Source organism: Antedon mediterranea, chromosome 7 (assembly GCF_964355755.1).
Source record: "Antedon mediterranea chromosome 7, ecAntMedi1.1, whole genome shotgun sequence".
In the NCBI taxonomy this organism is placed as follows: domain Eukaryota; kingdom Metazoa; phylum Echinodermata; class Crinoidea; order Comatulida; family Antedonidae; genus Antedon; species Antedon mediterranea.
The window spans coordinates 18,078,949-18,101,553 of NC_092676.1; the positions used below are offsets into that span (position 1 = coordinate 18,078,949).

A 22,605-nucleotide genomic window follows, 5' to 3' on the forward strand; every position below is an offset into this window, starting at 1 on the left:
GGTGGGGGTCCAGGGGGTGAAGCCCCCGGAAGCAACGCGTTCTAGCGTCATTTGAGGTCTTTTTAATCAGATTTAGGGTAGCCATTTTTTCCATTTTTTTTAATGCATAAATAAAATACTGCGTGCAAAAAAACGATGCGCGATGACTGTTTCAATCCATATTTTTCAATTTAAAAAATAAAAGTTCAAAGAAAATTTAGAAAAATAGAGTTGGAGGTCCCTATCATGGGTTGTGACTGAGCTAAGAAATGTTTGAAAAATAGAGATGTTAGGTCCCGGAAAATGTACTTCTTGTTCTTTGAAATATGACCAGCTTTATTGTTGGGGCTGAGCTAAGAAAATGTTTAAAACTAGAGCTGCAGGTCTTCAAGAAATTGCATTTTATACTTTGGAAACATCAGGCCTAGAGGCTTAAAAAAAAGGCAAGCGTAGACCTTTTTCAGTCGGGGAAATAAGTTTATTCCTCCCAGGTGTATGCATGCGTACCATCTGGACTTCCGAGTGGTGAGAAATTCATGACATACAGGATATTGAAAATGTAATAACTATAGCTATAATGTTGGCTAAGCGAAAATGGCATGTTTTTTTGTTTAGTAATGGATGAAAAATTTATTTTAGGTGCCCCACGGTACAGAAGGTTACTTGTAAATTAAAAAATTGGTGAACAAACGAACAATTAACATAATTCGTTTTTGCTGTAGTGTAGCGTACGTCGACGCAGTACACGACGTAACCGTCGGTAAACTTCGTCTGGAAAATAACACATTACACATTTTGGTCCCTGGATGAAACTTGATATCACGCGTCTCGACCCAACGTTGAATGATTCGTACAAAGGGATACCGCCAGACTGGCAATAATGAATGCATATAAAGTGCATAATATCACTCTGACGTACTCTAACTGTCAATGAAACGTCGCGGTTTTCTAGGCGCTGAAGCTAGCTACGAAGTGAACGCGAACGCTTTTTACTGTATATTATATTCCCCGACAAAAAGTTCACGTGTTCCCTTCGGTAACCGTCGGTAAACTTCGCCTGGAAAATAACTACATTACACATTTTGGTCCCTGGATGAAACTTGATATCACGCGTCTCGACCCAACGTTGAACGATTCGTACAAAGGGATACCGCCAGACAAGTGCGTACCTAGCTAATGTTTAGTAGTAAGTTAGATCGCTGGCAATAATGAATGCATAAAAGTGCATATTAGCCCTCTGACGTACTCTCACGGTCAATGGAACGTCGTGGTTTTCTAGGCGCTGAAGCTATATGAAGTGAACGCGAACGTTTTTTACTGTATATTATATTCCCCGACAAAAAGTACCCGTGTTCCCCGTTTGGGGCTAGGCTCCCCGACGAGGGGATAGAGCCCCCGTAGCCCCCCCCCCCCCGCTGGCGGCAACACTGCAACTCAGACAGCGTAGTACGACGCTGTCTGAGTTGTAGCGCCGTATTCGATAGTGTCTGTATTTCCAGACACGTCTTTACCGCCGGTTAAGTTGTCTGTATTTCTCCAGCAAACACTTTACCGCGTACCGCGTACATGAAGCGCTAAGCTATTCTTGTCGTCACATGATCGACTGCGCATGTTTTACATCGAGTTTGTAGTCAGTTCAGATTCCGTAATTTAATTACCGGTATTTTTTCATTTTATATTAGCATATTTTTGTTTGTATACAATTGATAATGTAAATTTTGTATATATATAATGATATTGTCTTTAGTTAAACAAGAAAAGAAAAAATACCAACCGAGGAAATAGTGGACCTTTTTGGACTTAGGGGGGGGGGGGGTGCGTCTGCACCCAACGCACCCCCCCTGGATACGGGCCTGCATCAAAACATCAAGATATTACACATGATATATCACAACAAATTTACAATAAAATACAGCAACAATACCAAACAGCCACAAGAATACATTTCCTGAAAAGTACAACTCAACCCTAAAAGTTATATGCGGGTTGAAATAGTACTTTTGGCTGACTTTAACAATAAACAGATTAAATGCAAGGAACAATGCAATTCTTAAACAGAATGCAGATAGAAAGTACAAGATACTATACAACTATAAATTTATAACCTCGATCCACTGACATTAAAGCCTTAACGGTTTGTTTTTTCGCTTGAACACGTATATATGATCGTGTACAGATACGGATTAACTGCCGAGTTGATCGGTAAAATGAAGGTTGCTGCCCAAACATATATTTCTGCAGGGATATCCCAATGTTTAGTTTCCGAGCAAATTCCCATTAAAATGATGGGAAACCAGCAACAAAAATCTGTACCAATTATAAACACTAGCTTCCGTGCAATTCGCAACTGTTCTTCAAGGCTTTTCCTTCTATTAACAGTCGCTGATGATCTTTTCACAGAAAAAAATATTGTGAGATAACTAACGACCATGACCAAGAAACCGAAACCGTTAAATGCAATGAAGATAGCAGTGGCATACTCCCAGCCTGGTAAATGACTTCGAGTTAGCGGTAACGGAAGGCAGACACTCTGTTTACCATAGTAGTTCTCTCCAAAGTAAGGCAGGTCGATGAAGCTCAACTTGTTTGCAGCTACCGGTAAGAAACTGATAGCAGCAATAACAACCCAAGCAATGACGATGACTATTTTGCATGTTTTACGACTGAGACGTCTAGTGTTAAAAGGACTAACAATGTTTACAGCCCGGTCGACGCTCATAACCATCAACGTAAACACCGAGCATTCACTGGAAAGAGTAGAAATAGCACCTGCAAAACTGCAAGTGAAACTACTTTTCCAATATTCTAGAACTTCCGAGTATCTACCTCTATAGTGAATATCAGCCCCTGCAATAATTAGCAGATACATTGCCATAAGTAGATCAGAGATGGCAAGACTGGAGATCAGCATGGAATCAACAGTTTTCTCTTTATTGCAACACCTTGATATGAGAACAAGTGCATTGCCAATAATGGAGGAAACACCAATTACGAGCATCAACACCCTAAGCGATTTCCTTTTTAGTAAATCTTGGCATGATGCGAAAGCATCAGTGGGTTCACAGATCTCAATGTCACCAACAACACAACACAAATGGAAAAAATCTGAATAGCTGAATGAAAAGAAATAGGATAGTTATATATTCATTACTGATAATTGTAAAGTGTAAATAGCTAATTGCTAATTTCAAAAAGTGTAAATAGCTAATTTAAACAAATTTAATATTAGCAATTTTTTTCTTGCCAGCATGTATTTATTATATGGAATTCTTTTTTGATCTGGAATACAACTTTTCCCCTTTTCAGCAGTACAGCTGGGGTCAACATTTTCTATCATAACTCTTTATCATTACAGGCCTATTACATTATTTTACCGGCCTTTTCACTGAGATTGAGAATTTCACATGTATGAATTTTTTTGATAACTTGTTAACAACTTGTTACATTTGAAAATAAAGTGTATCTGTGAAATTTGTACTAAATGGCATTTAAATACAAAAATCAAAGGGGAACAACAGCTCCCATCACACCACCCTACATACAGCCATTTGCATTCATAATGTCAAATAAATTTACTTACAACTGTGTTAAATTTACCAACTCTTTAAAAGTCTTGTCTTCATAATCTTTCAAGTTGTTGTATGTTAGGTTTCTGTAGGATAATAAATTCAGAATGATCATATTCATTTAATAATAACTTTAAATTCACATGTCATGAGGAAACTTTCTGAATGATTGAAATCAAAACAGTACTGGGTTTGGTTTACTAGCATTCCTGCTCCCAAAAGTCATCCATTCATAGAAGCACTGATGAAGAAAGTCTATCCATGGTGGCCATAGAATGGTCCTGAAACATACTTTGGCTTTAGTTGATAGAAGTTTGAAACATTTTATTAGAAATAGAGTATTATGTAAGTTATAAACTTTGTGGCAATGACAATGTTTACAAAAAGCTGAATGTGCATTAGAGGCAAGAATACAAGCAGGTGTCTTACAACACAGATTATGAACTTACAGAATTAACAGTGATGAAGCAAATGGAGAAAATGCACCATCCTCTATGTTAGTTATAGAGTTGTTCTGTAACTGTCTGTTAACAAATTAACAACAACAATTATGATACTAAATTTAGTTATTTCAGGACTGAAGATGATCAACTGCAATTGCCTTTATTGGTATTTACTGCTCTGTCATAGTACTATATTATTCAATGTAATCAACTAAAGTACATGTTTTAAAGATACAGTATACTGTCCCACTGTAAAAATAAATTTACTATTAATCTTTGTTAAATATGCCATTCTAATGTCACATAATAGTAATCATCAGTCAACAAATTTTAAAATAAATAACAATTATTACTATCAACTATGATTAATGAATTAAGAGTATAACACAATACGTACAAAACATACTTACAATCTTTGCAAATTGTTCAATCCATCAAATATACCAGCTGGTAAATTACTAATTTGGTTGTTTTCCAACAATCTGCAAAAACAAAAATAAACAACATTTAAAAGTGAAGTTTGACTACTTTATATGCTACCCATCTGCAAAAATAAAATGACAACATTTAAAATTATTACTATCAACTATGATTAATGAATTAAGAGTATAACACAATACGTACAAAACATACTTACAATCTTTGCAAATTGTTCAATCCATGAAATATATCAGCTGGTAAATTACTAATTTGGTTGTTTTCCAACAATCTGCAAAAATAAAAATAAACAACATTTAAAAGTGAAGTTTGTCTACTTTATATGCTACCCATGGTTTCAATATTTTGTTTTCTTTAGTTTATTTTAACATAATTTTGTATTCAACTTTTAAAATGTATCTATGATCTTGTTTATAAAAGAAAGTTGAAGAATTAATGTTTTTATTTAATATGATTAACTTAAATTAATTATTTCACAATAATTTTACAAATGTTATAATAAATTGCAATTATTGCTGTTCATCATCATCACAAACACTGAACGTCATGTGACATAGTGCACTTTTAAGTCTTAAAAGACTTCTCCAATCAGAGAGATTATTAGCCAAAGTGTACATAGACTTATTTATTTTTTCTTTTTGCATCATTTTCTATAATTTTTATCCATGTAGTTCTAGGTTATTCTCTTTTGCCATTGATTCAGATAGAGCTCCTTGTGCTGGGATATCAGAGTCTAGACAAAGAAGGTGTCCACACCATGTCAAGCGTCTTCTCTTTATAACTCTGTTCCATTTTTCCTCATGTGTGCTGTTATATAAATCTATATTTGTTATTATATTAGGCCATTTGGAATAATTAATGTTTAAGTTAAATGCCTTCAGTTGATTATGTTGCTATTAACTATGATTAATGAATTGTGAGTAATAATAATGCAATAAGTACAAAACATACTTACAAGACTTGCAAATTGTTCAATCCATGAAATATATCAGCTGGTAAATTACTAATTTGGTTGTCATGCAAATATCTGCAAAAACAAAAATGAACAACATTTAAAAGTGAAGTTTGTCTACTTTATATGCTACCCATGGTTTCACTATTTTGATTTCTTAAGTATATTTTAACATAATTTTTTATCCAACTTTTGGAATTTATGTATGATTATTTTGTTCAGGGTAAACTTAACATTGCAAGTTGAAACAGAATTCAGATCTTATAAAAGAGCACTGTGAATATGTCCATTAAATACAATAATTTGTTTCATTGTGGTTAAAATCAACACATCAAATATATTTGATTTATATGAAAATAATGTTGAAAAATTTATGTTTTTTTGTTTAATATGATTAACTTAAATTAATCATTTCAAAATAATTTTACAAATGTTATAATAAATTGCAATTATTGCTATTTATCATCATCACGAACACTGAACGTCATCTGACATAGTGCACTTTTAAGTCTTAAAAGACTTCTACAATCAGAGAGATTATTGGCCAAAGTGTGCATGGAATTATTTATTTTTTCTTTTCTATCATTTTTTATAATTTTTATCCATGTGGTTCTAGGTTGTTCTCTTCTGTCATTGATTCTGATAGAGCTCCTTGTGCTGGGATATCGTAGTCTAGACTAAGAAGGTGTCCACACCATGTCAAGCGTCTTCTCTTAATCACTCTGCTCCATTTTTCCTCATGTGTGCTGTTATATAAATCTATATTTGTTATTATATTAGGCCATCTGGAATAATTAATGTTTAAGTTAAATTCCTTCACTTGATTTAATGTTGCTATCAACTATGATTAATGAATTGTTAGTAATAATAATGCAATGAGTACAAAACATACTTACAAGTAATGCAAATTGTTTAATCCATCAAATATACCAGCTGGTAAATTACTAATTTGGTTGTTCTCCAACAATCTGCAAAAATAAAAATGAACAACATTTAAAAGTGAAGTTTTACTACTTTATATGCTACCCATGGTTTCACTATTTTGTTTTCTTTAGTTTATTTTAACATAATTTTTTATCCAACTTTTGGAATTTATGTATGATTATTTTGTTCAGGGAACTTAACATTGCAAGTTGAAACAGAATTCATATCTTATAAAAGAGAGCACTGTGAATATGTCCATTAAATACAATAATTTGTTTCATTGTGGTTAAAATCAACACATCAAAAATATTTGATTTATATGAAAATAATGTTGAAAAAATAATGTTTTTTGTTTAATATGATTAACTTAAATTAATCATTTCACAATAATTTTACAAATGTTATAATAAATTGCAATTATTGCTATTCATCATCATCACAAACAGGGCACTTAAGACTTCTCCAATCAGAGAGATTATTAGCCAAAGTGTACATAGACTTATTTATTTTTTCTTTTTGCATCATTTTCTATAATTTTTATCCATGTGGTTCTAGGTTGTTCTCTTCTGTCATTGATTCAGATAGAGCTCCTTGTGCTGGATATCAGAGTCTAGACAAAGAAGGTGTCCACACCATGTCAAGCGTCTTCTCTTTATAACTCTGTTCCATTTTTCCTCATTTGTGCTGTTATATAAATCTATATTTGTTATTATATTAGACCATCTGGAATAATTAATGTTTAAGTTAAATGCCTTCAGTTGATTATGTTGCTATTAACTATGATTAATGAATTGTGAGTAATAATAATGCAATAAGTACAAAACATACTTACAATCTTTGCAAATTGTTCAATCCATCAAATATATCAGCTGGTAAATTACTAATTTGGTTGTCATGCAAATATCTGCAAAACCAAAAATAAACAACATTTAAAAGTGAAGTTTGACTACTTTATACTACCCATAGTTTCACTATTTTATATTCTTTAGTTTATTTTAACATAATTTTTTATCCAACTTTTAGAATTTATGTATGATTATTTTTGTTCAGTGAAAACTTGTAACATTGAAAGCTGAAACAGAATTCAGATCTTACAAAAAGAGCACTGTGAATATGTCTATTAAATACAACAATTTGTTTCATTTTGGTTAAAATCAACATATCAAATATATTTGATTTATATGAAAATAATGTTGAAAAATTAATGTTTTTGTTTAATTTGATTAACTTAAATTAATCATTTCACAATTATTTTACAAATGTTATAATAAATTCCAATTATGCTATTCATCATCATCATGAACACTGAACGTCATGTTACATAGTGCACTTAAGATTTCTCCAATCAGAGAGATTATTGGCCAAAGTGTACATAGACTTATTTGTTCTATAATTTTTATCCATGTGGTTTTAGGTCGTGTCTTGACTTTTCTAATTGATTCAGATAGAGTTCATTGCGCTGGGATATCGTAGTCTAGATGAAGAAAGTGTCCACACCATGTCAAGCGTCTTCTCTTTATAACTCTGTTCCATTTTTCTTCATTTGTGCTGTTATATAAATCTATATTTGTTATTATATTAGACCATCTGGAATAATTAATGTTTAAGTTAAATGCCTTCAGTTGATTATGTTGCTATTAACTATGATTAATGAATTGTGAGTAATAATAATGCACTAAGTACAAAACATACTTACAAGTATTGCAAATTGTTCAATCCATGAAATATATCAGCTGGTAAATTACTAATTTGGTTGCCCCACAAAGATCTGCAAAAATAAAAAATGAACAACATTTAAAAGTGAAGTTTGTCTACTTTATATGCTACCCATAGTTTCACTATTTTGTTTTCTTAAGTATATTTTAACATAATTTTTTATCCAACTTTTGGAATTTATGTATGATTATTTTGTTCAGGGAACTTAACATTGCAAGTTGAAACAGAATTCATATCTTATAAAAGAGAGCACTGTGAATATGTCCATTAAATACAATAATTTGTTTCATTGTGGTTAAAATCAACACATCAAAAATATTTGATTTATATGAAAATAATGTTGAAAAATTAATGTTTTTTGTTTAATATGATTAACTTAAATTAATCATTTCAAAATAATTTTACAAATGTTATAATAAATTGCAATTATTGCTATTTATCATCATCATCACGTACACTGAACGTCATGTGACATAGTGCACTTTTAAGTCTTAAAAGACTTCTCCAATCAGAGAGATTATTAGCCAAAGTGTACATAGACTTATTTATTTTTTCTTTTTGCATCATTTTCTATAATTTTTATCCATGTGGTTCTAGGTTGTTCTCTTCTGTCATTGATTCAGATAGAGCTCCTTGTGCTAGGATATCAGAGTCTAGACAAAGAAGGTGTCCACACCATGTCAAGCGTCTTCTCTTTATAACTCTGTTCCATTTTTCTTCATTTGTGCTGTTATATAAATCTATATTTGTTATTATATTAGGCCATCTGGAATAATTAATGTTTAAGTTAAATGCCTTCAGTTGATTATGTTGCTATTAACTATGATTAATGAATTGTGAGTAATAATAATGCAATAAGTACAAAACATACTTACAACTGTAGCAAATTGTTCAATCCATGAAATATATCAGCTGGTAAATTTCGAATTTCATTACCATACAACCATCTGAAAAAAATAAAAAATTTACCACATTTAAAAGTGAAATTTGTCTATTTTATCACCCATGCTTTTACTAAATTTGTTTTCCTTCGTTTATTTTAACATACTTTTTAAGGCAAATTTGTATGATAATTTATGTATGATAATTTTGTTCAGTTCTTTTTGTTATTATATTAGGCCATCTGGAATGATTAATGTTTAAGTTAAATGCCTTCAGTTGATTATGTTGCTAATTGCAATCCATGAAATATATCAGCTGGTAAATTACTAATTTGGTTGCCCCACAAAGATCTGCAAAAATAAAAAATGAACAACATTTAAAAGTGAAGTTTGTATACTTTATATTACCCATAGTTTCACTATTTTGTTTCTTTAGTTTATTTAACATAATTTTGTATCCAACTTTTAAAATTTATGTATGATCTTGTTTAGAGAAAGTATATAAAAAGAAAGTTGAAAAATTAATGTTTTTATTTAATTTGATTAACTTAAATTAATCATTTCACAATTATTTTACAAATGTTATAATAAATTGCAATTATTGCTGTTCATCATCATCACAAACAGGGCACTTAAGACTTCTCCAATCAGAGAGATTATTAGCCAAAGTGTAAATAGACTTATTTATTTTTTCTTTTCTATCATTTTCTATAATTTTTATCCATGTGGTTCTAGGTTGTTCTCTTCTGTCATTGATTCAGATAGAGCTCCTTGTGCTGGGATTTTGTAGTCTAGACAAAGAAGGTGTCCACACCATGTCAAGCGTCTTCTCTTTATAACTCTGTTCCATTTTTCTTCATTTGTGCTGTTATATAAATCTATATTTGTTATTATATTAGGCCATCTGGAATAATTAATGTTTAAGTTAAATGCCTTCAGTTGATTATGTTGCTATCAACTATGATTAATGAATTGTGAGTAATAATAATGCAATATGTACAAAACATACTTACAATCCTAGCAAATTGTTCAATCCATGAAATATATCAGCTGGTAAATTACTAATTTGGTTGTTATCCAAATATCTGCAAAAATAAAAATAAACAACATTTAAAAGTGAAGTTTGACTACTTTATACTACCCATAGTTTCACTATTTTATATTCTTTAGTTTATTTTAACATAATTTTTTATCCAACTTTTAGAATTTATGTATGATTATTTTTGTTCAGTGAAAACTTGTAACATTGAAAGCTGAAACAGAATTCATATCTTACAAAAAGAGCACTGTGAATATGTCTATTAAATACAACAATTTGTTTCATTTTGGTTAAAATCAACATATAAAATATATTTGATTTATATGAAAATAATGTTGAAAAATTAATGTTTTTGTTTAATTTGATTAACTTAAATTAATCATTTCACAATTATTTTACAAATGTTATAATAAATTCCAATTATGCTATTCATCATCATCACGAACGTCATGTGACATAGTGCACTTAAGATTTCTTCAATCAGAGAGATTATTGGCCAAAGTGTACATAGACTTATTTGTTCTAAAATTTTTATCCATGTGGTTTTAGGTCGTGTCTTGACTTTTCTCATTGATTCAGATAGAGCTCCTTGTGCTGGGATATCAGAGTCTAGACAAAGAAGGTGTCCACACCATGTCAAGCGTCTTCTCTTTATAACTCTGTTCCATTTTTCCTCATTTGTGCTGTTATATAAATCTATATTTGTTATTATATTAGACCATCTGGAATGATTAATGTTTAAGTTAAATGCCTTCAGTTGATTATGTTGCTATCAACTTTGATTAATGAATTGTGAGTAATAATAATGCAATATGTACAAAACATACTTACAATCCTAGCAAATTGTTCAATCCATGAAATATATCAGCTGGTAAATTACTAATTTGGTTATTAGCCAAATATCTGCAAAAATAAAAAATGAACAACATTTAAAAGTCAAGTTTTACTACTTTATATGCTACCCATGGTTTCACTATTTTGTTTTCTTTAGTTTATTTTAACATAATTTTGTATCCAACTTTTAGAATTTATGTATGATTATTTTTGTTCAGTGAAAACTTGTAACATTGAAAGCTGAAACAGAATTCATATCTTACAAAAAGAGCACTGTGAATATGTCTATTAAATACAACAATTTGTTTCATTTTGGTTAAAATCAACATATAAAATATATTTGATTTATATGAAAATAATGTTGAAAAATTAATGTTTTTGTTTAATTTGATTAACTTAAATTAATCATTTCACAATTATTTTACAAATGTTATAATAAATTCCAATTATGCTATTCATCATCATCACGAACACTGAACGTCATGTGACATAGTGCACTTAAGATTTCTTCAATCAGAGAGATTATTGGCCAAAGTGTACATAGACTTATTTGTTCTATAATTTTTATCCATGTGGTTTTAGGTCGTGTCTTGACTTTTCTCATTGATTCAGATAGAGCTCCTTGTGCTGGGATATCAGAGTCTAGACAAAGAAGGTGTCCACACCATGTCAAGCGTCTTCTCTTTATAACTCTGTTCCATTTTTCCTCATTTGTGCTGTTATATAAATCTATATTTGTTATTATATTAGGCCATCTGGAATAATTAATGTTTAAGTTAAATGCCTTCAGTTGATAATAGTGGGGTTCACATGGAACTATGTCTAGAAGAAGTGGATTTAACAATTTTCTACTAACTGGACTAACCTTGACAAATCCCGTTCTTTGGTACAATTATGTCTAGTTAATTAAATTTCATAAAATCCTGGTATTGGAGATTTTAAATGCTATTTTATGTAAAAAAAAATCATCTATTTCTTTTATTTATCCCGTATGTTGTTTACTTTTAACTTCTGATTACAAACAATTGGTCATTTTACTTTCTGTGTTAAATTTTGTATTCTATTTTTTAGTATAGTAAATATTTTAGGCCTACCATCTTCTAATATCTATTAGACGTCTGTCCTCGTCAGACATAGTTCATTTAATTTTTTAGGACATTTTATGGGGGTACACAATGAAGAATGACCATATTCTTTGCAATTCAAATGTTAAATATGAAAATGAAATGGGTTAAAAAATTCTTCAATTTCATTGGTGCAAATGAGGCTAAAGGCCACCCGCTGGGTTGTTAATTGGATTACCCTCATAAAATAACTGGCTATCCTTGGATTTACTTCTAAATCCAAGCAGCAATAATTGTCCAGAAAAAAAACATCATCCGGACATAATTGAGCGTTCACATCCAAATTATGGCGAGATCATGTAGATAATCTACTTAAATTAACTAGCCATCTCCTACGAAGCTCTTCCATACACACTTCGAGAGCGATCGTCAGCTGGTGCTGTCCTTGTTGGTATAGACCGCTTAGTGGGCCTAGCTGGTCGGGGAGCCGCTGGTCGGTGGTGTTTCCGTCGTGTAACATTGGGCTCAAATTCTTCGTCAATGAGTAAAATAATGGTCGTCAGGAGAAGGCATATTTCGGCAGGATTATCGGCGTTAAGAGGCATAAGGTTTGTCGCAAGGATAAGCAGTGTATATTAGGCCATTTGGAATGATTAATGTTTAAGTTAAATGCCTTCAGTTGATTATGTTGCTATCAACTTTGATTAATGAATTGTGAGTAATAATAATGCAATAAGTACAAAACATACTTACAAGTATTGCAAATTGTTCAATCCATGAAATATATCAGCTGGTAAATTACTAATTTGGTTGCCCCACAAATATCTGCAAAAATAAAAAATGAACAACATTCAAAAGTGAAGTTTGACTACTTTATATGCTACCCATAGTTTCACTATTTTGTTTCTTTAGTTTATTTAACATAATTTTTTATCCAACTTTTAAAATTTATGTATGATCTTGTTTAGGGAAAGTATATAAAAAGAAAGTTGAAAAATTAATGTTTTTATTTAACATGATTAACTTAAATTAATCATTTCACAAAAATTTTACAAATGTTATAATAAATTACAATTATTGCTATTCATCATCATCACAAACAGGGCACTTAAGACTTCTCCAATCAGAGAGATTATTAGCCAAAGTGTAAATAGACTTATTAGGTTATATGCATTATCATGCATATAACCTCTTGATTCTGTCAAAATCTTTATTTATTTATCTATTTATTCTTTCCTTAGCACTATTTTGTCCGTGAATTATCTTGATATCAGTTTCATCTATCTAAGTCAATTTTTCAGAGTATATTCCTTATGGCCAGGAATCGATGTGGTTATGTTTTCAGGGTGCGCAATCAAACATTACGCGGTCTACGCGCGATTTAACGAAATCACGTTTGTAATCATATCTTCACAAGCATGAATCACTTTTAAACAAAATTTGGTACTCATAAATTTCAGGTCATATTTCATAATATGGCAATACAATTACGTGCGTAGCGCATATAACGCATGCGTACGCGCGCTTAAAATGTTGAAAATTGTCAGAATTTATTTTCGATGAAATTAGAGTACGTTTCAGGCAATTTCAAGCGTTTAAAAAATTGCCATGAGTGCGCAGATTTTTGCACGCGCACTGCGCGTCAAACGTTAATGCGCACTTTTTTTGTCCGATTACTGTTGTATAACCTTTCTTTAATAATATCATCATATTTTATTCACTTTTCAACACGAAACAGCGTTATACGAGCACGTCTAAAGTGACAGTCTACGCACGTGTAAGTTAACAAAATGGTGAAAATATGCTAAATTTTTAAATTAATATATATCGTTAGAATGCTCGGGAACACCTATTTTTTATTTCATTTTCTTGAAGTGTATGTATCATATGTATGATTTATTATGAAATTAGGAGAAAAAAAGTTGATTAAGTCATCATTAATGGTATATTAAATAAAAAAAAATTAATTATGACAATCAATCAAATTATAACATTTTCTTAGGCCGAAATAACAAACTTAACATTAACTTTCTTCCTTAAGAAGTTCATATATTAAAGTTAAAAGTATATAGTTTGACAGTGCATCATTTTTTTAAATTTTTAAAAATGTCATCATAGTAAAACATTATAATTCATTGCGGTATGTAATAATCTATCTGCACCAAAGTGGTTACTGCATAGTAAATACACGGAGGAATCTTTCCATAACTTTAGTCAGTTGTGTATGGCTCGATGGTCTTTGCTCGTGTCTATGGCATTCAAGGTACCGAGATCGAGTCTCACCTTGGGAAACGAAATAAGATTTTTTTTTTTATTATCTGTATTGTTTGTTCAAATTTATTTCTTAGTGTATAGATTATACACATGATTTGTAATGAAATCTAGATAAAAAGTAACTTATGTCTTTATTAATATGTAACAACAAATGTGGTTTATGAAATTTTACGCAGAGGGATCTTTGATCGGATTGTGATACCGGCTATTGTATTCGCGTTAGCAAGATCCTATCATATATTATAAATAATTAAAGATTCTGAGAAAAAAAAATCAATCAATATATCTTAAATCAATCAATTATCTTTATTTAAATCAATGCATATAACCTATAATTCGTCATAGTGACGAATTAAATCTAGTTTATTTTTTCTTTTCTATCATTTTCTATAATTTTTCTTCTCTTTATAACTCTGTTCCATTTTTCCTCATTTGTGCTGTTATATAAATCTATATTTGTTATTATATTAGGCCATTTGGAATAATTAATGTTTAAGTTAAATGCCTTCAGTTGATTATGTTGCTATCAACTTTGATTAATGAATTGTGAGTAATAATAATGCAATATGTACAAAACATACTTACAACCATAGCAAATTGTTCAATCCATCAAATATATCAGCTGGTAAATTACTAATTTGGTTGTCATCCAAATATCTGCAAAAAAACAAAAATAAACAACATTTAAAAGTGAAGTTTGAATACTTTATATGCTACCCATGGTTTCACTATTTTGTTTTCTTAGTATATTTTAACATAATTTTTTATCCAACTTTTGGAATTTATGTATGATTATTTTGTTCAGGGAACTTAACATTGCAAGTTGAAACAGAATTCATATCTTATAAAAGAGAGCACTGTGAATATGTCCATTAAATACAATAATTTGTTTCATTGTGGTTAAAATCAACACATCAAAAATATTTGATTTATATGAAAATAATGTTGAAAAATTAATGTTTTTTGTTTAATATGATTAACTTAAATTAATCATTTCAAAATAATTTTACAAATGTTATAATAAATTGCAATTATTGCTATTTATCATCATCATCACGTACACTGAACGTCATGTGACATAGTGCACTTTTAAGTCTTAAAAGACTTCTCCAATCAGAGAGATTATTAGCCGAAGTGTACATAGACTTATTTATTTTTTCTTTTCTATCATTTTCTATAATTTTTATCCATGTGGTTCTAGGTTGTTCTCTTCTGTCATTGATTCAGATAGAGCTCCTTGTGCTGGGATATCAGAGTCTAGACAAAGAAGGTGTCCACACCATGTCAAGCGTCTTCTCTTTATAACTCTGTTCCATTTTTCTTCATTTGTGCTGTTATATAAATCTATATTTGTTATTATATTAGGCCATCTGGAATAATTAATGTTTAAGTTAAATGCCTTCAGTTGATTATGTTGCTATTAACTATGATTAATGAATTGTGAGTAATAATAATGCAATAAGTACAAAACATACTTACAATCCTTGCAAATTGTTCAATCCATGAAATATATCAGCTGGTAAATTACTAATTTGGTTGTTATCCAAAGATCTGCAAAAACAAACAACATTTAAAAGTGAAGTTTGACTACTTTATATGCTACCCATAGTTTCACTATTTTATATTCTTTAGTTTATTTTAACATAATTTTTTATCAAACTTTTAGAATTTATGTATGATTATTTTTGTTCAGTGAAAACTTGTAACATTGAAAGCTGAAACAGAATTCATATCTTACAAAAAAAATATTGAACATTTATCAATTCATGAAATATATTTGTTGGTAAATTACTAATTTGGTTGCTAGTCAACCATCTGCAAAAATAAAATGACCAAAATTTAAAATTTAAATTTCTCTACTTTATGTTAGACATAGTTTCACTATTTAGTTTTCTTTATTTTATCTTCAAATAATAAACATTTTTTATAACTTTTTAACAGAATTCATATCTTAAAAAAGAGAACACTGTGAAAATTTGTTTCACTTTTGCTAAAACCAATGCCTTAAATATATTTTATTTACATGAAAAGAGTGTTGCAAAATTTTCTTTAATCATTTCACAATTAATATGCAATTTTTTTTTTTTGCGCAACTATTTCCGTATTAATGAATTTAGAGTAATAATAACTATTATATTATAAAACACACGAATACAACGTTTGCATCAAATACATCAGCTGGGCATTTCCATGAGAAATGGACAAAAATGTACATGACCTGAAAATTTAATTCTCAAAATATCATATATGTTACTAGCAGTAACCTGTGTTCCGCACGGTCTTTTTCTGCCTTAATATGTTGTTATATACTTTGCATGGACAAGTATAATAACAACGCACTTTGATAAAAGTACTCTGACAAATTATTAAAATGAAAACGAATTGTATCACGAATAAAATTCAGAACTACTGTATTTACGGCCATTGGTTTGTTATACACTATCCCTTCACTTTAAAATACTATGTAGCTGTGCTTTGTAAATTAGATGATGCGCACAAACACATAACGAAAGTATAAAAATGACAAACTATATTATTTTAGGTGTTTTTCGTGTTGTATTAATTATTTGATACGTACAGATAAAAAAAAAAGTGGACAAAAATCGAATGAAACACACATTGCTGCAGAAACACGAATTGTTAAGTTTTATTTTATATATATTGTTATATTTTTTTTATTTTTATTTCATTGGTTTTGATATTTTGCAATTTTTTTCAATGGCAGATTTGTTACGTACTTGCTACTTTTGTAATTAAATTTTGGTCTACCAGAAGCCGTGCTCTGCATGGTTTGTCTACCTTAATAATAATTTGCATGGCATGATTATTAAGTATAATAAAAGTGTACTTTTCCCGGCCACAATATTTCTTTTCGTACATAAGTTGGGGACCCCTCATGAGACGTCACAAAATCAACATGAATATTCCTTAATCATGTCCATAAGCTGTGACGTTAGAAATGAGCTAACTGGGCTTCGAATTCTATGAGCAAGTTCTTTTTACTTTATAGTGACAGAGATTATTTAGAGGGTTAGGTTTAGTTATATTTAGAAACTTAAGTAGTTTGGCTATCTTTCACATAAGGGGCCAAACTTCCGTACAAAAAAAAAATCGCTTCCCAGCCCCTGACAAATTGGTTTTTTTTTAAACAAACAAATTGTCAACAATACAATTCGGAACTATGTACGGCCTGCCGCCATTGATTTTGTTATACACGGAGTATTCCTTTACTTTGAAATATCTGTAAGCTACAAAATGAAATACTGGATTTGGGGTGCGCCTCAGAAAGTGACAACGTGCATGAGCGGAACAGACTTGAACGTCCATATCAGGCACGTTGAAGTCTGTCAATCAGTCGGCAGAGATTAAAACATCATAAAATATGAATTAATAATAATAATAACGATTTACACACGTGGGCTTACGCTTTTTTTGCTTATATAAAAAAAAAATGTTAGCCTAGCGTTGCATGCTCCAAGCACGGTTCCAAGCATGCTTACCGACGCAACATTTGGTGTCCTATTGTTACATCGGTAAATAACAGCAAATGCACCTCAGCGCAAACAAAACCAATGCTCTTAATTTTACAAAAATAGTAAAATAATAATGTTTAATATACTAATTAACAATGTCCTAAACAAAACTATTGTGGCATAATGTTTACCCTGGCTACGAGCCATAACAAGATTGGATTGTTGTCGGTGTCACATCCTAGCACGTTTTGTTACATCCAGTGATTTGTAAAAGTCGGAGGCTGGATGGAAATCTATAGTGTTACTGTTATCGCAGTTCAAGAATTGATTCTCCATGGAGAGGGAACCAACATGATGGCGGCTGCAATCGACCAATCAGATATGCGATATGCCCTACGCAGTACGCACTACGCCTGTGTTGAGCATATCTGCATGAGAACGATGCGCAACGCAGCGCGTTAAGCATATGAACGCGAACGCATTCTATATGATCCTCGTCAAAGGTCAAAATTAGAAGTTTTTTGACAGTTTTATGATTTTTATTACATTAGAACAAATACAAACAACTACTTTGCGAGTAAATTGAGACCACAATTATCACTTTTTGACCAGTGGTTGATGAGATATTCATATGGCCAATTTCTTGACCAGTGGTCAGAAAAGAGTTTCTGTCCACTTTTGGCAACAAATTACCCATTAGAGTGAATAGAAATATGGGTCTTCTGAGTAGTTTGGCACAAAAATATTCCAATACACCCAGTAGTTACCAAGTTACGCAGAGTCCTGACTTTGACCATATTGACCTTTTGGCCCCTGTACTGACCAAGCATTCCAATTTTTTTTCGGCCAACAGCAAAAAATTGATTTGTATAGATATAAGGAAGCAAAAAAACATTGTTAACATACTTTGCTAGAGGGTGCACGTAAACCCTTTCTGGCTCTCCAACTAAATATATTACCAATGGCATTTAACCGATTATTTAAATTTTGTGGTAAATTACTCTCATACTATTTTTAATTGGTTTATTTATTTTTTTGGCAGAAAGAGGCCAACAACACTGTATTGCATTGTCAGCTGGTATGATATAGCTTATTACTTTATTGGTCTTAAAATCAAAGAGGCAATCAATAACTTTTCAAGATTGGATTCGAGACAATTATAGTTTCATGAAAAGGAAAATACACTACTTACTGCAAATAGAAAAACAAATTATGCAGTTCAGGGCTATTGTTAGGATAGATAAATATGAACTTCTTAGAGTGTTAAAATATAGAAAATTAAAATGTTCAAATAATAACCTCAGTTGACAGTTTACCATTTTACTTTTAACAAAGTGAATCACCTGGCTTATATTTTAGGTCACATCTAAGAACTCTGATACTTCATGCAAAACAACACATACAAAACAACACATACAAACTGAGTGAAAACATTCTGTTGTTTTAGAGAAAAAAAATTATTGTTATAACACACTATAATAGGTAAATTTAAACTTACATCCATTGAAGACTTGATAAATTATTATCCTTAAAGATATTTAAAGCCCTCTCATCATACTCTTGCAGCCACCTATGAAATAATAAAATAAAACAATTTGTCAAAAACTAAACAAATTTATTATTGTCTTGAAAACTGATCATGATGATGAGCCTGATATTTTTGTGGGGACACAAACATCAGTTCCATCATTACAATTATGGACAATTTAATATTGGTGGTATAATACATACAAGAACAATTGAAAACTATCTTTGGGCATCTTCTTATTAACTATTTATCATTTGGGAAAGTTAAATGTTGATTTTATTTCACATACTTTTTCCAATGATAATGAAATATGAGAGGGTAAAAACTTACCTGTATAATTAGTGTTCGCTGTAAATTCAGTTTACTTATTAATTACACATACTTAGGCAATCTAACTAACAACAGGACGCTGAGCTTGACTTGCCAACATATGCTATCATAACGAACGTGTATTGAAATGATGTCAACCTTCATTTTGACAATGTTGACATTAAAATGTATAATAAAATCAGATGATGTTTATACTCACTTTATTGTTATGTTTCACCAAAAGCTGCCTCTTATATACATACCTTAATGTACACATTTATTAATTTATATTGAAAGTGGGAAGGGTTTTGTATATTAAAGCAAGGCTATCAATAAGTGTGCGGATTATGGATGGTACCGTTTTGGTACCCACAGATCAGTCAAGCGTATATTTTCTGATATTACATAACATCAGATAATTATCAGATATTATTCTCTAATTCTTTAATTTGTATTTATATTGGAAACACAACTAGTAATTCTTTTAATATTAAGCCTATATTATATGATTTGAGAAATTGTAGGAAAGAAACTTGCTGTTGGTGAATTAGCAATACTGAAGGAAACTAGCAGTAAGAAGACATTGAACATCTTAGTTAGAATAGCCAAGGTAGTAAATTAATGTATATTATAAAGACATCAAAAGTGTCAAAAAAGAACCCTGAGTTGAATAGAACAATCAGGCTTTCAACTCATGAACATTTTCAATAAAACTATAAAACATTCACAACACATTATATTCTTAAATAAATTTAGATTAATTAATCTGTCACTTAAATGTTGAATCGATGTGCATGTTGTAAAGTACTAGACATCTATTAGAGACAAAAATACTTTGATCTGTGTTCTGTTTCTACAAACCTGTTGCAAAGTACTAGACATCTATTAGAGACAAAAATACTTTGATCTGTGTTCTGTTTCTATAAACCTGTTGCAAAGTACTAGACATCTATTAGAGACAAAAATACTTTGATCTGTGTTCTGTTTCTATAAACCTGTTGTAAAGTACTAGACATCTATTAGAGACTAAAATAATTTGAATTGTGTTATGTTTCTATAAACCAAAGTGATTAAAGCACTTGACACAACCAACAACCAAGCCCACAAAATTCACTAAATATTTGTAGAATAATGGAAATGGAAACTATTTCAAAATTTTGATTGATTGTAAATTTACCTTTATGTGTTGCATGAATGCTAGTACTAGGAGTGTCAAGAATCATTAGCACTGTATACTTACATGAATTCTAAAGGCTTATAATTATTCATCTTCGTGATCAATGCTGTTATGTCACTCCATGGTACTGTTCTCTTCTCACATATGATGTCAAAATAATAATTGCTATATTGATCATCTATATCATAACATATGCAATCAATTGGACATTCTGAGGTTAAAACACAAATGTTAGATAAATATTTGAAAAAATAGAACTTTACATAAGAAGCATAGGGATGGTATTGCCCTGATTATGTGTATAGATGGAAGCCAAATTGAACCATGTTATTTATCAAGTAACACAAGCAGACACTGAAGATATTAGGAAGTGGAGAAATGTCAATTGAGATGTTAACATTCTTGCTATTTTTTTGCCATTCTGGTTGGCCATAGAAACAGAAATTGAGCTAAAAAAAACAATGTTAAAGTGAAATCCTTAATCAGACATTAAACAAAAAATCATTTGAATATCATTACATTTCAAATATATATTTTTTATTTTTGCTGTTTTATTTATTCAGTTGAAAATTCCATGGACACCTTATACTGTATGCCAGTATAAAGGAAGTCATTAAATTGTATTAAAAGTTAGTAATAGAAACCACGAAAGAAATCAGTCAATACTAAATACGAGCATTAAGCAAGTATAAGGTTCATTAAACTTACTGATTTCACAATGAAGACCAACATATTTATCAGGACAAACACATGTATCATTTGACATGTGACATGTACCTCCATTCTGACATGGATTGCTGTTACACATAGTATCATCAGTTCCTAACAAAATAAAACAAACTGTTAAAGTGAGAATTACACACACTATCTTTGATTATAATATTTCTATATACCACAGCCTATACTTTACTATACAGTATATTCTATTCAAGTTAATAGACTTTTTCATTGAATTCAATCTAAAAGAGCCAATCTCATTTTAATACAAAAAAAAGAAAGTATGGTAATTGAGTCTAAATTGACATGTAGGCCTACTAAAGTGATAACTTTGTCAAAGTGTAGATACTCAGAACGAATGAAAAGTAAATTATGAAGAAACTCAAAAGAACTTTACATACTTTATTTAAAGGTAATCAATATTACAGTAAATTGTACAATTCATTTTCCAAATAACAAAATAAAATGCTATAAAATAATAAACGTAATTGATTGAAGACTAAAGTTTTAAGGGGTTATTCACCAATTAGAAATCTTTTTACCACTTATTTACGGCTAGTCCAGTAAAAATTGTGAATTTACTACATAACAAGTAACGACTACATAATAGACATGCATGTTATTGCTTAAACATAGTTATGGGACCTACAGATAATATGATCAAACAAAACCTGCTAACCACAAACTTTTATCTGTATAAATAACATCTTCCAATTTAAATTTCAAAGAAAACAATTTTGTTATAAAACTTTTGTAAAGAATATCAAACAACACAAAAAAAAACATTAAAAAAAATTTGTTCTCAAACAGTCGATTAATCCTACTCATGCTGCTACACAATCAAAATAAATGAATCATACCATTTGTGGAACAACTACACAATTTGAATCCAACAAAAATTATAATGCACTGCAAGGTAAACATTTTATCAAAATCCTTAAACTCGCAATAGAAATCCCGCACAAATCGTAATAGAAATCGTAACAGAAATCCCGCACAACTCGTAATAAAAATTCTGTACAAATCCTAACAGAAATCCTGCACAAATCGTAATAGAAATCCCACACAAATCGTAATAGAACCTTTAACTCAATCATTTGGTTTAATGCTAGATACATTATTGGAAAAGATACTTCATCAATTTTTAATAGTAAACTCTTTTTAAAAATTTATATAAATCACTCCACCAGACCATTTGTTCTTAATAAACAGGATATGATGATCTTGGTGGATGTCAGAATATCTTCATCAATATGATATTTGTTTATTAATTCATTTTAACTTTTTCTCC

The 22,605-nt window shown here is 30.4% G+C and overlaps 1 protein-coding gene and 1 long non-coding RNA gene across 2 annotated transcripts; both read right to left on the reverse strand.

The window, feature by feature from the left end:
• Window positions 1-1,882: 1,882 nt before the first annotated feature.
• On the reverse strand, window positions 1,883-15,426 carry LOC140054831 (uncharacterized). The gene is made up of 15 exons (XM_072099925.1): window positions 15,374-15,426; window positions 14,696-14,767; window positions 12,590-12,661; window positions 10,770-10,841; window positions 9,913-9,984; window positions 8,894-8,965; window positions 7,999-8,070; window positions 7,135-7,206; window positions 6,275-6,346; window positions 5,382-5,453; window positions 4,626-4,697; window positions 4,399-4,470; window positions 3,995-4,069; window positions 3,560-3,631; window positions 1,883-3,092 (listed from the first exon to the last, which is right to left on the reverse strand). Exons 1-15 carry the CDS (start codon window positions 15,424-15,426, stop codon window positions 2,108-2,110), a joined length of 1,977 nt encoding a protein of 658 aa, XP_071956026.1. The 3' UTR covers window positions 1,883-2,107.
• Window positions 15,427-15,640: 214 nt separating this feature from the next.
• LOC140055192 (uncharacterized) lies at window positions 15,641-20,718 on the reverse strand. The gene is made up of 3 exons (XR_011846641.1): window positions 20,661-20,718; window positions 19,082-19,153; window positions 15,641-15,661 (listed from the first exon to the last, which is right to left on the reverse strand). It is a non-coding gene; the product is annotated as an uncharacterized lncRNA (long non-coding RNA).
• Between the last annotated feature and the right edge of the window lie 1,887 nt (window positions 20,719-22,605).

Coding starts and splice junctions, on each gene's coding strand:
- LOC140054831 (XM_072099925.1), bottom strand. CDS start 15,426: ATGGAACAGAGTTATAAAGAGAAGACGCTTGACATGGTGTGGACACCT. Junction 8,071..8,893: donor TTGAACAATTTGCTACAGTT/GTAAGTATGTTT, acceptor TTATTTTTGCAG/ATCTTTGTGGGGCAACCAAA. Junction 6,347..7,134: donor TTGAACAATTTGCAAAGATT/GTAAGTATGTTT, acceptor TTATTTTTGCAG/ATTGTTGGAGAACAACCAAA.